Source organism: Corvus kubaryi, unplaced genomic scaffold, assembly GCF_017639235.1.
Source record: "Corvus kubaryi isolate FWS band 111438036 unplaced genomic scaffold, C.kubaryi_AGA036_p1.0 split3-73, whole genome shotgun sequence".
NCBI classification, from domain to species: Eukaryota; Metazoa; Chordata; class Aves; order Passeriformes; family Corvidae; genus Corvus; species Corvus kubaryi.
The window spans coordinates 33,326,557-33,341,073 of NW_024582091.1; the positions used below are offsets into that span (position 1 = coordinate 33,326,557).

Below are 14,517 nucleotides of genomic sequence, written 5' to 3' on the forward strand. Positions count from 1 at the left end.
CCCGGGAAGGCCGGCGGCGGAGGGGAGGCGAGCGGAGACCTTCGGGGGCGGGGGTGGGGAGCTGCCAGCGAGGCTGCAGAGCCCCGCCGCCCTCGGGCCCCGCTGCCGGAGGATGCTCGGGCGTCGATGCCCCGAGGGGGCTCGGCCGGGCGCGGGGAGCCTCCCCCCGCCGTGCCGGGGCGCTGGGGCGCGCCTCCTCCCGGCCCTCCCCGCCCCGGGGCCTCTCCCCCGGGGCACCGCTCAGGAGCAGCTCCCGCATGAAGCCCGGGGGCTCCTGGTCGGCGGGCGGGAGAGCCGGGGGGGCCCGGCCCACCTGCGCCCGGCGGCTGGCGGTGCCCGCGGCGCAGAGCGCGGCTGCTCCGGAGCGGCGGCGGCGGGGCTGGGTCCTCCCTCTGCCCCCCCGCCGCTCCCGCCCTCGCACACTCCTCTCCCACCGCCATCCATCCATCCGTCCTGTCGGCACCTCGCCCGCCCGGCGCACACACGGGCGCGCACAGCCGCACGCACCCCGGCACCCTCACAACATGCTGCCGGCCACCGGCCCGGCATGGACCCCGGCGGCGGCTGCTCGGCTCCTCTCCGCTGCTGACTCCCCTCTGAGGTTTGCGGCAGGTAGCGGGGCAGACTGCTGGAAAGTGCAATAGGAAAAGCGAAGGGGGGGAAAGGAAAAAAAAAAAAAAAAAAAAGGAAGAAAAAAAAAAAAGGAAAAAAAAGGCAAAAGCCATCAAGCCGGCCAAGCCCAGCTTTGGATCTCAGTGCAGGTATTTCTGCTGCTGTGTTCATCCCTTGCCGCCTACCACCCCGGTTTATTATTTCTTTTTTTAAGGAAAGAAAAAAAGGACGAAAAGGAGAAGTCGAACTCTCAAAGGGTTACTATGCAATTGCGACTGATTTCTTGGTTTTTCATCACTTTGAACTTTATGGAATACATTGGCAGCCAGCACGCCTCCAGGGTACGGCGACAGGGAAGAAGTAAGTGCGAAGAGATCTATACTTTGATAACTTCTGCTTCCTCTCGTTGTGCTGTTCACCTGTCCGGGGGGTTCCGTGTCCCCGGTGCCCAGGCGAGTGCGCTGGGAACTAAATCCCGCGTCAGCGGCGCGGCTGAGCAGATTTGCAGGCAGTTTCATTCAGTTGGAGGGATGAAGGCGATTTTTGACCTATCTCTGCTCTTCTTTCTCACCTCACCGGGATGAGCAGCGCGGGCTCTGAGAAGACCTGCGTCTGGTGCTTTACATTTTAATGTCTGGTAAAAGGGAACGTCCTTTCTTAGGTCTTTCCTCTTTCTGAAGGGAAAGGGAGAAGACACGACAGGTAACTTTTTGCGGGTATGCCCTAAATGCTTTTCTTCATCCCGGTCAAGGAGCCCCCTTCCCAAGAACGGGCAGTACAGATTATCGCTCTAGGTTAAGCCTGGCGCCCGGCGATGCGGAGAGAGGCTGGGGTGTCGCGGCTCTGTCCGGCCCGTTGGCTTTTAGCCTCCGCTCGCCACTAGTCACCCATCACCACTGTCCTGGGACTGTGGCTCCTGAATTTTTAAATTTTTAAAATTTTAATCCCATGGGATGATGCGAGTTCTTCCCTTCTGATTTAACCGGCCCCTGTCCATCTCCGCCTGGATTCGGGGCAGAGGCAGGAGGCAGGCGGGGGCCTGGGTGCGAGGGGCAGTACCCAGGGTGCTGGCAGAAGCTCCCTGGGAGCTGTCGCCCAGAGGAAGAGAGAGCCCCCCGTCATCGGGAAGGAAAGAACAGGGAAGCAGCAGCGAGTCGCCCCCTTGGAAAGTCGCTGTCCAGGTCGTGGGGCGCTGCCACGGGCAGGTGGGCTCCCGCTCCGGCGTCAGGGTGCGGCGTGGGCTCGAATCCGCGGTGACACCCCCGGCAGTGCCGCCGGTCGGAGCTCTGCCGTGACCCTGCCGCAGGGAGCCGTGGATGAGGCGGGATGAGGCAGCAGGGGCCGCCGGGACGCGCCCCCGACCCGGCCTCGCCACCCCGCCTGCATCGGACCCGCCGCTGTTTCTGGGGAGGAGGAATTTTCTGCGCACCTACCGCGGAGGGGCTGCTCGTGCCTGTCCGCTCTCCCTGACAGCTGCAGACACCGAGGAAATGTCATAAAACACAGCAGTCTGCGTTTAATCAGCAAGAAGTAACTGAGTTACTTCCTCAGGGAGGGGAGGTAGTATTATTTTAATTTTCTCCTGCTCAGCCTTCGCTCCCTTGCCCTGCTTGGCACTGCTGGCCCTTGAAAGCCTCCTTTGTATGGTTTGCCTCCTGCAAACAAGGTTTGATTCACCTAAAGTGCCCCTAAAGCGGAGCTGAGGACGAGAGAGACCGGGGCTCCAGCCCTCCGATCCCCACGGCCTCGCAGCGAGGGAGCACTAAGGGCTAAGTAAAACATGTCAGGGCATCCGATTTATTATCCTTGGCAAGGGAGGGCTCCGCAGCCTCCATCACTTCCCACCCGCTCCTTTAACCCCTGGCGACCGCGGGCCCGCAAGCTGCGGCTGCCCCCCACCCCCAGCCCTAGCGGTACCCCGGCGGGCGCGGCAGAGGTTCAGCCCCGGGCTGGGGGCACGGCAGGGCTCGGGGGGCAGGAACGCCCGCGGGGCGAGGGTCGCGGAGCGGGGCCCCCTCCGCCCGGACTTGCTCCGGCACCTGGTGCGCGGCGCGCCGGGCCAGCGCCGGGCCAGCGCCGGGCCGGCGGCGACCTCTGCTGTCCCGTGCCGCGGCGGGCAGCCCGCGGCTGCAGGTGCTCAGCTCGCGTCGCACGGCTCGGCCCGGCCCGGCCCGGCCCGGCCCGGGAGCTGCCCCACTTTGGGCGGGACAAGGCAGGTCTGCCTCCTGCCCCCGGCCGCTCAGCGCTGCAAGCGTCGGGACAGACGCGGTGTACTCTCCAGGCGAAGGCCGTCCCACCTCGATCGTCCTCAGACAACCGGCAGAGCAGGGTAACTTTCGGGAAATAGAGGCGGAAGTGTTGGCCGCGAATATTTAGCTGGTTGGTACACCGTGGAGAAGGTATCGAGCACTTGCTCAAAGTTTTATGGTTAAAATGCAAGAGTTAAGATAAATTCACAGCAGAACAAGTGTGTGGAAAATCACAGCTGGAGAGTCAGAATGGAAATCTGGCTTGTTATTTTGGCAGTGAAGTCAAAAAGCCTTTCAGAACACCTCACCTGGACGTGCTATACATCGTCTACTGGCCGAGGTCTTCAAATCCAGCTGGTTGTAAAACATGATTTGGCATAAACAGTGGTTACTTGGCTTGAAGCAAAAAATTAGAGAGTGAGTGTTTATGAAAGTTATTATAAAAGTGGTTACGGTCACTTGCACTAATCACTTTGGCTTTAAAAACCTATGAATCGCTGTTAGTAAAGAGTGCATCTTGAAATAAATTACAGTGTGCAGATAAAGAAGACACCTGTCAAATTCATCTACTATGTCCAAGACTTTCCCTGGATTTCTGTTTCTTTTGCTCAGATAGTCTCCTTTAATCATAAATCATAGGCACATTTCTAGGGAAGTGTTTTTAAATTTCTCTTTAACCTGCTTATTTTTAAATATAGTACAAATAACTTCCCATCAAGAAGTCAGTGAGTCCATGTTACTTCATTTTGTTTACTATCAGAGTCCTCCATTCCATGTATTATATTGTAGACTTACATATTTAAACATAAAAAGACTACATAATCTGAACTGACTAATTCAGAATATGCCATGCCAGACCCTCAGCTGGTATAAATTGAAGTTTGTTTGTTAAATTACCCCATCAGAAGGATCTGGTCCTGAAGCATTACTTATTTTGTACCTATTGCCAAAGTAATCCTTTCTGTGAGGAACATTTAGTTTGCAATCCTTTTGCTCTCCAAACTCCTACTGAAGTTTTTAGTTGGAGAATCCTAAATTTCTGTCCCATGATCAGTAGTAAAGATATAGTTGGCTGTGGAGAGATAAAACTCCTCTGAAGTCAACAACAAAGTGCAGACTGATGTTCGGGTCCAGAATTAGACACGGAACACAATCAGTAAAAGTTTGAAAGCAAACATACAGTTAGCAGAGAAATTTGGGGTTTTATTCTGATAAGAACAATTAAGATTAACGAAGTTGCTTGTTTGAGTCTTACAAGACAGAGTAATATGCAGCTGAATATAGACTAGCATACCAATAAGTAAGAATTTCTATGTATTGGCCAGTGACTGCAGTTTGCTTAGAAAAAAGGAGGATTAAGTCAATAGTTCCAAAATATTTTGGCTCTGCAGGCCACTACCAACTCCCAAAACTTAGTACTGACAGTTATGTACATCTCTTACTGACCTTCTAATGGACAGAAATGAAATATTATTTGCTGTGGGTCTGTAGATGCCTGGCAGACCATTTGCCATGACCCTGTGGACTAGCAGCGAGCCATGGACTAAATTTGGAAATCTAGAATAAGCAAGGTGATAGAAAATTCCGTATCTCTACTTCACTCCTACATTTGTGACAAAAATAACCTGTATGACTTTGTGGAAGTGCAGTTTGGATGTAGAGCTCCCATGATTATTGGTAGCCCATAAAATTTTCAAATTTTCTCCTGCCTTTCCCTACTTTCACTATAACAGCCTGTTCAGGCTACCCGGCCTTCCTTCCTTCCTTCCTTCCTTCCTTCCCTTCCCTTCCCTTCCCTTCCCTTCCCTTCCCTTCCCTTCCCTTCCCTTCCCTTCCCTTCCCTTCCCTTCCCTTCCCTTCCCTTCCTTCCTTTCCTTCCCTCCTTCCTTCCTTCCCTCCTTCCTTTCTTCCTTCCTGTCTCCCTTCCATTGCTCTTCTGTCCAGTCCTCTTGCTGATGTGGGACTACAGATCTTCCAGAATGTGCTTCTGGTCACAATTAGTAGTGGAGGGCTCCAGTCTGCAAACACTCTGCATCTCTGGTTTGCATTCAGCTACTTACAAACTCAAAATTAGGGAGGTGTGTAACAGCCCATTTGTAAACATAGCTATATAAATTAAAACAAATCAGGAAAATACTGACAAAACACCAACTGGTGAAATTATATCTTCAGTCTTTTTATACTCTTGTTTGTGCAGGGTGTAATTCACATTGAGGTAGAATGTCAGCAAGAAAAGAAGAATTACATTATTAGTTAAAATAACGCTTCATTTTAGAAGCAATACTTTTAACAGTTCACCACCTATATATATATATATATATATATATGTATGTTTAGGGTTGGCATGTCACAGATGGCAGTACTACAGAGTTGGTATGTAATATAGATGTTGTTACCAATTTCTAAAAATATAAATAATTTTGTATCTCAGTGCAACAGTTTAAAGCAGAAGTTAGCCAAGCAAGCAGCCATCAAGCAGCCCCCCCTTGGGCAGGACTGAATTACTGTTAGTTCTCTTTCAAAGTGTTTGAATGCTGCTGATAATTTTTTTCTGTGATGTCCTCATATTAGCATTGTTGTGTGTAGATATTTAGCTGGTGACAAGAGGGTCTCTTTTTTTGCAATGAAGCTATATCTCTCATTTTTGGGTGAGAATCTGTTCATTTAAAAATAGACAGTAAAATTCCTATTGTAGTCCTCAGAAGCAGAAGCTTCTGTTCCATCGTGTTGTCGTAAGCTGTGAACATATCTCATTGTAGTGATATCTAAAAAATTAAATATCAGAAAATCATTACCCATCCCTGAAAGATTTAGAAGCGTGATAGGGATAGACTGCTTGTGTTGTTATTTTTTTTAATAACTCTATGTGTATGTAAATCTGTACCTGATCATACCAGCATATGTGGAATGATAAGTGTTGTTATCCCAGGAGACTAAAGGGCTTTACTGACCAGTTCCCATTTCATACCTGACATCTGAAAGGGTGATAATTTCAATTTCTTTTTCTATCACCTACTGAAGACATTTCTTATACTATATAAAATTCATGTTAGACTTTAAAAACACGTATTACCACAACTTCTCAAAGACATTGATGTAGGATGGTACACCTGAAAATACATTAAAAGTCCTATTTGTCTCTGCAGACAGAATAAAATACTACTATTATTAGTGAGATGGTTTTAGAGCTTGAACCTGCCTACTTTGCTTTCAGTGGAGAAGGTACTATGGACTTGGCTGGAGCTGGAGTGAGCTTTTTCCTGTAGGACCTCAGGATACATTTTGAGTTTGGAAGAAATGCTGCATTAAAATACTTGTAAAATTGCATGATTCAAATATGTACAGCCCCTAAAGAGGATAAAACAATGCCTTGTACCTTTCAAAACTGTGATATATTACCTGTTTGGGAGGCAATCTCTTTCTTAATCATATGAAAAGTACAACTACTTTACTACTTCCACCTATTGAGCCAACTGAAGCCAAACAAGTTAACCGAGACTAATTTCTTCTTTTGAGCTTTGCCCTTAGTGTATCAAGCCTTTGCCAATCCCCATTCTGCTGTTTCTTCTTGCAATAAATTTTTCACTGGAGACAATGGAAGTTATACCTGATAAAATCTGAGCTAGAACTCAAAAATCAGACTTACTCATTGTTTCTCTTGCTTAGCATGCTCATTTTACTTTCTGGTCTGTAAAGCAAGTGTGCTGGCTTGAGCACTGCACTTTATCGCTAACATTAACAAGCTGTCTGTCATTTCATAGCCAATCATTTACAGACAGTCACTACTAGCTACACTTCTCCATTAAAACTATGAATGTTATTAAGAATGATTTTTCCCCTGCAGTAGATTGTCCCTTTTGCTTGAAATTAAATTAAAAGTTGTGAAAGCTTGGTGGAGGAGATATAAAAGCTAATAAAAAATAATATTTTTGTCTCACTTCTAATTTTGGAGTCTGAACTACTCAAAATCACTTTGCTAATTTTTTTGCCAAAATAATTCTGAACAAAGCAATCTTATCAGATGACAAAAGGCAGCTGAAACCATGTACATTTTTATACAAAAGTCTGTCTGTCTGCTATTACCACAAACAACGCTTCAGAAAAAAGTACTCAGAGAACATTTATTCATGCAAAACCTGCTATGGCTGTCAAAAAAAAAAAAAAAAAGATGAGAGCTACAACTTTTTTTTAAATAATTGAATAACTGAGTTTTTGGTGACAGCAGAATGATTACAATTAGATGCTTTGTCATAATAAAATCTAACAGATTTTATTAATGAGTACTTTAACCTTGTTTTTGTTGCTAGTTCCGAGCAGTGCGATGAGCAATGCTACTTGAGAAGGAACGATTGTACTACAGTTGTACGACAGCTGACTAATAAACTTTTTTGTGTGTTTCAATTTCTCGATTATGAGCTATCGACCTTGCATTTTAAAATGTTAGTGTTATTTACTCCTGCGATCAAACATAGCAGCCACTGAAGCAAAGGAGCCACAAAACACATCTCGCTCCAGTGCTCCTAGGCAAGAACTCATCTATGGGGACCAGAGCTGAACTCAGAGAGCCTTTGGTTGTGGCAGGGGCACCGAGCTCCTGCCAGCTCCAAGCAGCACCCCAGCCTTGCACTGGTATTTTGGCTCCACACACCAGAATAATTAGGGGGAGCAACATAAAGGAATGCTTATAGTAATACTTCTAAATAAAAGTAAAACCCCAAACCACAGGTTTACACCAAGTTCTGGTAGTGCTGCTATAAACTTTATCCTTTCAAGCTTCAATTTTACATCCTGACAGGTTTTGTGTTTAAAGTTGCAAGGTCCTAGATGGGATTTCAGACTTTTGATATTTTCTGCAGGGTAAAGAATATTTTGGGGCACTGTAAAATGAAACAGGAGGTCATTGATAGATGTTGGGATAGTAACGATGTGTGATTCCTGTGGCTTCCTGTAAAGTGCAAGGGCAAACACAGGCTCACTTCCAAGAACAGGACATGAGGTGCCTAAGGTGTGTCTGGGACAGGATTAAAATATGAGTCCCTCACCTTCAATGATGCTTAATTTCCACCTCACCCTTGACACATGGACATTTCTCAGATACTTTGTCATTTCTAACATGATGTTTCATCTTACTGGCATTGAACATCTATCTGAGCTCAGGTCCCTCCATGCAGAGACTGAGATTCTCTCTTAAAGAAACCCTGTGTAAAAAAAATGCAATGAATAAATTGTGACAAATAATAAGTATATCAATGCAAAGTTCCTCCACACGGAGCACACAATATTGCAGATTATTGCTTACTGACATTGGAATACAGTCACATGTGTTCCTGCACCGTACCCAGCCCTCAAGCCCTTGCCTTTCCTGTGCAAACTAAAATTGCTGGGAGCAACGACCCGAGATTACATGCAAATCCAGGTGAAGAAACCTCAGTTTATTAGAGCATGTCAACACAGATAGGCTAGAGTCATGCTATATGGAAGAATTAATTTAGCTTAATTTTTCAGTTCCTGGCCAAATATTTTAGCAGCTAAGTTTTTGGATACATTAAGAGGCAACAAGGCTGCCGCTCCCTTCTTGGTGTGTTTCGAAAGAAAAGAGCGAGTTCTCCTTTCTTTTGTTGAAGAACATACTGGTTTGCAGTGCTGTGTAGTAGTGCCAGGGCACCTAAATGCCCTGGACATCCAGGATTTGATAGTTTCTGACCTCATCTTTTCAGACTAGGTTGAGACTCCTTTGTTCAGCGTGGGAACTGGGTTTTGTCCCTTTTGTAGGCACCCAACTCTTCTCACCTATTAAAAGGCAACTGAAATATCTTGCTGAGAGCTGCCAACTGTTCTTTGATGGAGGTGTCAATGGAGGACATCATGACACAAAGCAGGGATGTTCCGAACATCAGAAATCCTTTACCAAGCACCAGCTCATCCACCCCACTTCTTCCCAAATAACTCCCTGCCTACACGGCTTCCCTGGTGATAGTTACAGCAGAGGTAGGGCTTGAGATATTTTAACTCAGCTTCCCTACAGAGTAAGGCTCTGTTTCAAGGGGAAGGAAGACAAGGTTCTCACGTGAACCAGAATCGTAGGAGCAACCAGCTGGTGGAACAAGATTTCCATTGCGTTTTTTGAAAAACTTTTATGAATATCCACATGAACCAGAGCTACTAAAGCCTGACACTTTAATATGTTTACAAAGTTTATGTATGTTATCAGCACATGCAATACTCCCAACAGGATTTATTACAGGTTTCTTTAGCAACGACACTTTTTATCATAACAGCTTAACTGGTCAGAGAGAGGAAAACAGCCAGTTTCTCCAGAGTGTGCCTCCCACGCACACTTGCCCAGCATTATTGCATTGCTTATTCATGAAGATTACACAAACCAGTGTAATCAGCAAGTGTTTCATAAACTTATTTCCTTTTCATAGAATATTCATAATTAATTTCACTTTTTTCTATGCCACTGAATAATGAGTTGCTGGTGTTATTTTACTTGATGTTACTGCCGAGTGAAGAACTAGCCCTCCAAAATACAAAAGTGGGAGCAAAGGCTGTTGATTCAACATGGGAGTCAGAAGATGTTAAGTGCAAATATTTCTCCAACACATGGGGATGGATGAAGATTCCAGAAAGTTTTAGTATAACACAGAACTAAAAATAATCAGCTGAGATGAGACCTCCTTGTGCTGGGCACGCTGGCCGCAGATGTCTAATAGACAAGATCCTGAAGGCCTGGAAGGCAAATAAATGACATGATTTTGTGTTTTGCAAAAAAACCCAAAAAAACCAACCCACAACAGTTTCTGTTTTGCAGTCCAAAATGAAGTCACACATTTGTCTCTTGTGTTTATGTTTTATGAAGAGTTAGGCAATTGACAAGTTTCAGAGTTGAGGGAGTATTAAAAGGGAAAGTAGAATTCTGTATGAGCGTGTAGAATTTATAACTTGTGCTATGTCCTAGACAAGTATTTTTAAGACCAAGGCCCCGACTTCAGGAATGAAACTATTTAAATGTGCTTTTTAAGCTACTAATTGAGGGGAAGTTTCAGAGGTGTGAAAATCTGTCAGTAGGATTCAATTTCGAGTGAATGTCAGCAAAAGGACATCTTCATGGCTGCTAAGGTCATACATTATTTCTGAAGAATAGACCAAAGTCATTTTGAGGAACAGGTAAACATAAAAACAAGTTCCCCTAGACAGATTATGGATAAAATTGTTGGTTTTTTTCTCCATTTGCATAATTTGTTTCTGCTAAAAACCTACAAAATCAACATGATTTGAAAGTGCTTATTCTCTTCCATGACTGGATACCATGTTCTTTCATCTGAGTGATTAACTAAGACACTACTCCTGCTCTAAAGCCCCAGCTTCTTTCTAAAATATGTCTTAGAACAAGCAAGCTGTCACATTACTGCCTCTGAGTTAAGTATATCTGAGCAAATAATCTAACAAGTGGTGACATATATTGTGGCTGTGTGGTCTCAATCACTCTATGAAAGGTGAAAATCATGGAGGAGGTTTCAAATAGGCTTTCATTTATAAGGTATCTACATATTGTACCTGGATACTCTGATAACCACAAGTCTTCCCAAGCTTTATGGAGATTAGAAGCACTGGGTGGGGAGTGACCAGCGTGGGGGGATCTTACTACTCATTACCAGGATCTGGCTGGCCACAAAGGAAACTGTGAACTGTACCCTTTCAAGATAAGGACAGGGTGCTAATAACCTTTCTGAAATCACATCATTTCCAGCTACTCAGTGAGCAGAGCTGTTCATTTCTCCCTCAGGATAAATCACATCTGAGTCCAGATAAAATAGATTAATCAAAAGAGCAGCCTTCTCTTGTATTTCCATGCTTCCTTGATTATGTGAGAGAGGAGGATTCTAACCATAACTACCACTAAAAGAACACCAACCATTATGAAAGTCAATCCATATTCCTTTCTGAAACCTTGCATAATTTCTTGAAAAGTAAGTTATTCATCTATGGAACTTGCTGTTTGAGCCTTCTAGTCTGGTTCCATGACTGGCTGTGGTTACTTCTGGGAAAAGGAAAAAGGGCCTGTGTTTTTCATCTGGAAGTATGCAGAGACCTTGGACACATCTTGTTCAAAAGAGATCAGTCACAGAAATTGCAGTACTGCATATAAGAGAGTTTACTCAGAAGTAGAATCTTCCATCTCATATTCCCTGACTCCTACATAAACTTTCTCTGGCTTATATAGTTAATTCGTTGGAACCTCCTGACCCTACAGCTGTTGTCCTAGAATTGGAAAAACTCATGCTCATGCATTGTGATTTCTTCCTTCTCCCCTACACATTAATATCTATGTCTGTATATACACATTCACACACATACACGAAAGTTCACATCAACACAAGCAAGAATTAAATTATTTTCACTTTGCAATTGTCTTAAAATATAGATGAAATGCATGCTGATAACCTCAGATAGAAGTTGACTCCACGTGGAGTCCTTTGGTTTGTTTGAAAACTCCATCTCTTCTCCCGCTGTTCTTATAATCTGTTTGGTCATGGAAAGCAAAACAATTATTTTTATGCAGGTCAAACCAAATGCTGAATTAAAAAATAACAAAAAAAATTTCCTGAGAAGCCTGGTAGGGGACCCTCTTTTCTTTCTGATGAGCTCAGCGTGTTTAAAACTGTACCAGAAAGTTATATGGACCCTTCCCTTTTTGGTTCTGAAACTTTCCTTGCTTTTCAAATGACCTGTATCACTAGGCTGGGAATTTACTTGGCCACTTGGAAGGAAGGCATTGCTCCATAGGTTGTGCTCTGGGCAGGGAAAATTGGTGGTGCCAGTGAAATAGAGTCCTTCCTTGCCGCTGTGACAAGGCAGCAGCACTGCTGCTAATGTTCCTGGGGTTTGACCAGGCATATGGGTGCATTTCTGTAACTGCGTCTCTGCATGTGCAAGGAAAGACAATATTCCTCTATTTATCAGCAGACAGAAATGTCCCAATCATAAGACACATGCCATACTAACCCGAGGTTTTCAATTAAAGTCTCTGCATTGCTTGTAATGGGAGATGGTTTAGGCAGAATAAACATGTCATAAAGGCTAAGGGACTGATTCTGCTTCTAGTTACAACTCATGTTGGGAAGCAAATATCTCACAGAGCCCTGCCAGCGTAAAATTTGTATGTGCACAGAATCCAGCCTAAATGTTTATACAGGCTACTAAAAAAATCATGATAAGTGGGAGTTTTTTGTTGCAAATCACCAAGAGGAGCAGAAATGCAGTCTGCAATTCTCTTTGTGAGTTGCTGGTACAGGACATGAAGGTATTCCACTGTCTTGTCAGAGAACAGCTGCAATTTGCCACTTAAAATTGTAGGAGGGATACTTTTACGGCTTTCCCCATGCTGTACTTATTCACCCTGCCCAGCACTGTGTATTCCTGAGTATTTTCCTTCCCTGCCTTCCCTCTCTTCCTACAGATATTGAACTTGAGCACTAATTCTCGAAGTAGTGCCTGACGTAATTCACAGAGTGAGAACATGCACCAGACCAGACTAGCTAAATAAGTGAGCACAGGAATAGACCCAAAATGTTGCATTTTCTGAAGTGGCAAGTGGTAGAAGAAGTAATAAGTCTAGATCAGCTCCATTAGCCTGCCAGATTTAATACAGGCATGATCCATGTCCTCCTCACAATCGTGCAACACCTGAATCCAACCCAAGCCTACTGGAAGTAAGAACTAGCAGGTGAATGCATTGAACCAGAACAGACATGCCAGAATTCACATGTGATCATGTACCAAACATAAAGGGTGTACAATAATGTGCCTTTTGTCAAATCAAATTTTAAAATATTTATTTTCTCATAGTCTTAGCAATTTCTGTTCTTCCTTAGTGTAACCCCAAAGAAACATGTCTTTAGTGTTGCCTCACCCTCACTCCCCTGTTTGTACCTACAAGCAAGTTTCTTCCTCGGCATACTTTTCCGTTTCGATGCCAAGCCACAGATTTTTGCAACTTAATGTTCTGAGACCAGGGTTTTGGGGAGAAATGGTGGAAAGAGAAAGAACGCCCTTGAGCTGTGGTGTGATGACTTGATGATAGCAGTGGGTTTCTTGGTGAGAGAAAAGAAGCAGTGAACAACTTCTTTGATTTACAAAGACAAATTGTAAAAACAAGCCATGAATCTCTGCATATACAGAAAGATGTGAATCCTTGGAGCCTATGTCAGACGTAAGGAAGGATGGGAAGATTTGCATAGAATAATAGAGAATGTAGCCCTGAGGTCTTATCAAATACAAGAATGTCAAGTGTGGAGTTTGTAAAGTGGTGAACTATTCTGAAGGCGTTAGCTGGCAGGAAACAAGTCTATGGCTGTTTGACCAAGCACAGATACCAAATTATTCACCCAGTTTGTCTACTGCTCTCCCCTTCAGGGACCAGCAGAAAAAATGTACTGTTTGTAAAAATACTGTGAGGGGAGGAAAGCCCCCCTCCATAATGTTGTGATTTTCCCCACCACTTTATCAGGGATTGTCAAGATGTGTAGCAGGGCAACTGACATCAACTGAGTACAGCTTACAAAATCATCCTCCTTAGCTGCAGACAGGATGGGCAGCAGAGTTCCTCAGCTGAACTGCAATGTGCAGCTTTGCTCACTGCACTCTCTAAGCAATTCTCAGCTTTTGTAATGTCTAATGGTCCTAACTTTCCCTATGCCAAGCCCTTTCTCCAACACATTTAATTCCTCAATAAAGCTCTGCACATCTCTATTCTCTCTTGTGACAGGAGTTGAATAATGTCCACAGATGGAAATATCTACTCCTCCTCTTGGCTTGCTGTGGAGCCATAACCCCCCTCCCCCAATATATTCAGTCTAAGTGGATTTACAGAGTTAGTCTGACAATTTCTGAAATAAAAATCCTCTGGTTCACAGCAGAGTGCAAGCACTGCTGTCTCTACAGGCTGGCCAGTGCTTCTTGCTTTTCTTTAAGATGGACTCCCTCCCATGACGCAGGGTCAGAGGAGGTACCGCACCCCATCCAGCCGTCGGCCTCGTGTTGAGACAGCTCTCACAACTGCCAGTTCTTCTTGAAGGTTTTACAATGAAAAAGTTTCAAACAAACATCAGATGAAAGCAATTTTGAGTCTAAACCAAGCATGGCCAGGTTTGCATTGGTGATTTATTGGTGAAAGTCATCAGCTCCTATTACCTTTTTCTTGAGCCATGCAGTTCTCTGGCTTCCAGACATTTCTAGGACCTGATTCTTTTCCTATTGAAGTTAATGGGAGGTTTTGCCACTGATTTCAATAGGAGGCCTCTAACTTTCCAACCTTCTGCCTATAGAGGCTTGAAGTGCTTCCAGGTTTCCATCATAGTCTGCGGTTCCCCTCTTTAAGTCAATTGGACATTAACAGATTGCCTGGGTCCACACCTTTGGATAGAGAAAAGCTCCAGATCTGATTCAGCGCTCACTCACACAGCAGCTTTATACCCCGGCGGAGTTCCTCCTGATTTATATTGGCAGGAGAGTGATGTCCAATGTTACTTATGCCTGGGTCATTGCCAGAAGAACACAGAGAGAATTCAAGTCACTTGTTATCCCCTTTCCCGCACCTCTCAATCACAGCATAAATGTATGTACATATACGTGGATATATTAGAATCATCTG

General features: G+C 44.7%; 1 protein-coding gene across 1 annotated transcript in view; it reads left to right on the plus strand.

Annotated features, from left to right (window-relative positions):
• Positions 1 to 351: 351 nt before the first annotated feature.
• RSPO3 (R-spondin 3) overlaps positions 352 to 14,517 on the plus strand; it is a 61,522-nt gene continuing 47,356 nt past the window's right edge. Inside the window, exons 1-2 of the mRNA XM_042017044.1 lie at positions 352 to 601; positions 827 to 972. Coding sequence (XP_041872978.1) covers positions 525 to 601; positions 827 to 972 — 223 coding nt within the window. The 5' untranslated portion in view covers positions 352 to 524. The remainder of the gene's footprint in view (positions 602 to 826; positions 973 to 14,517) is intronic.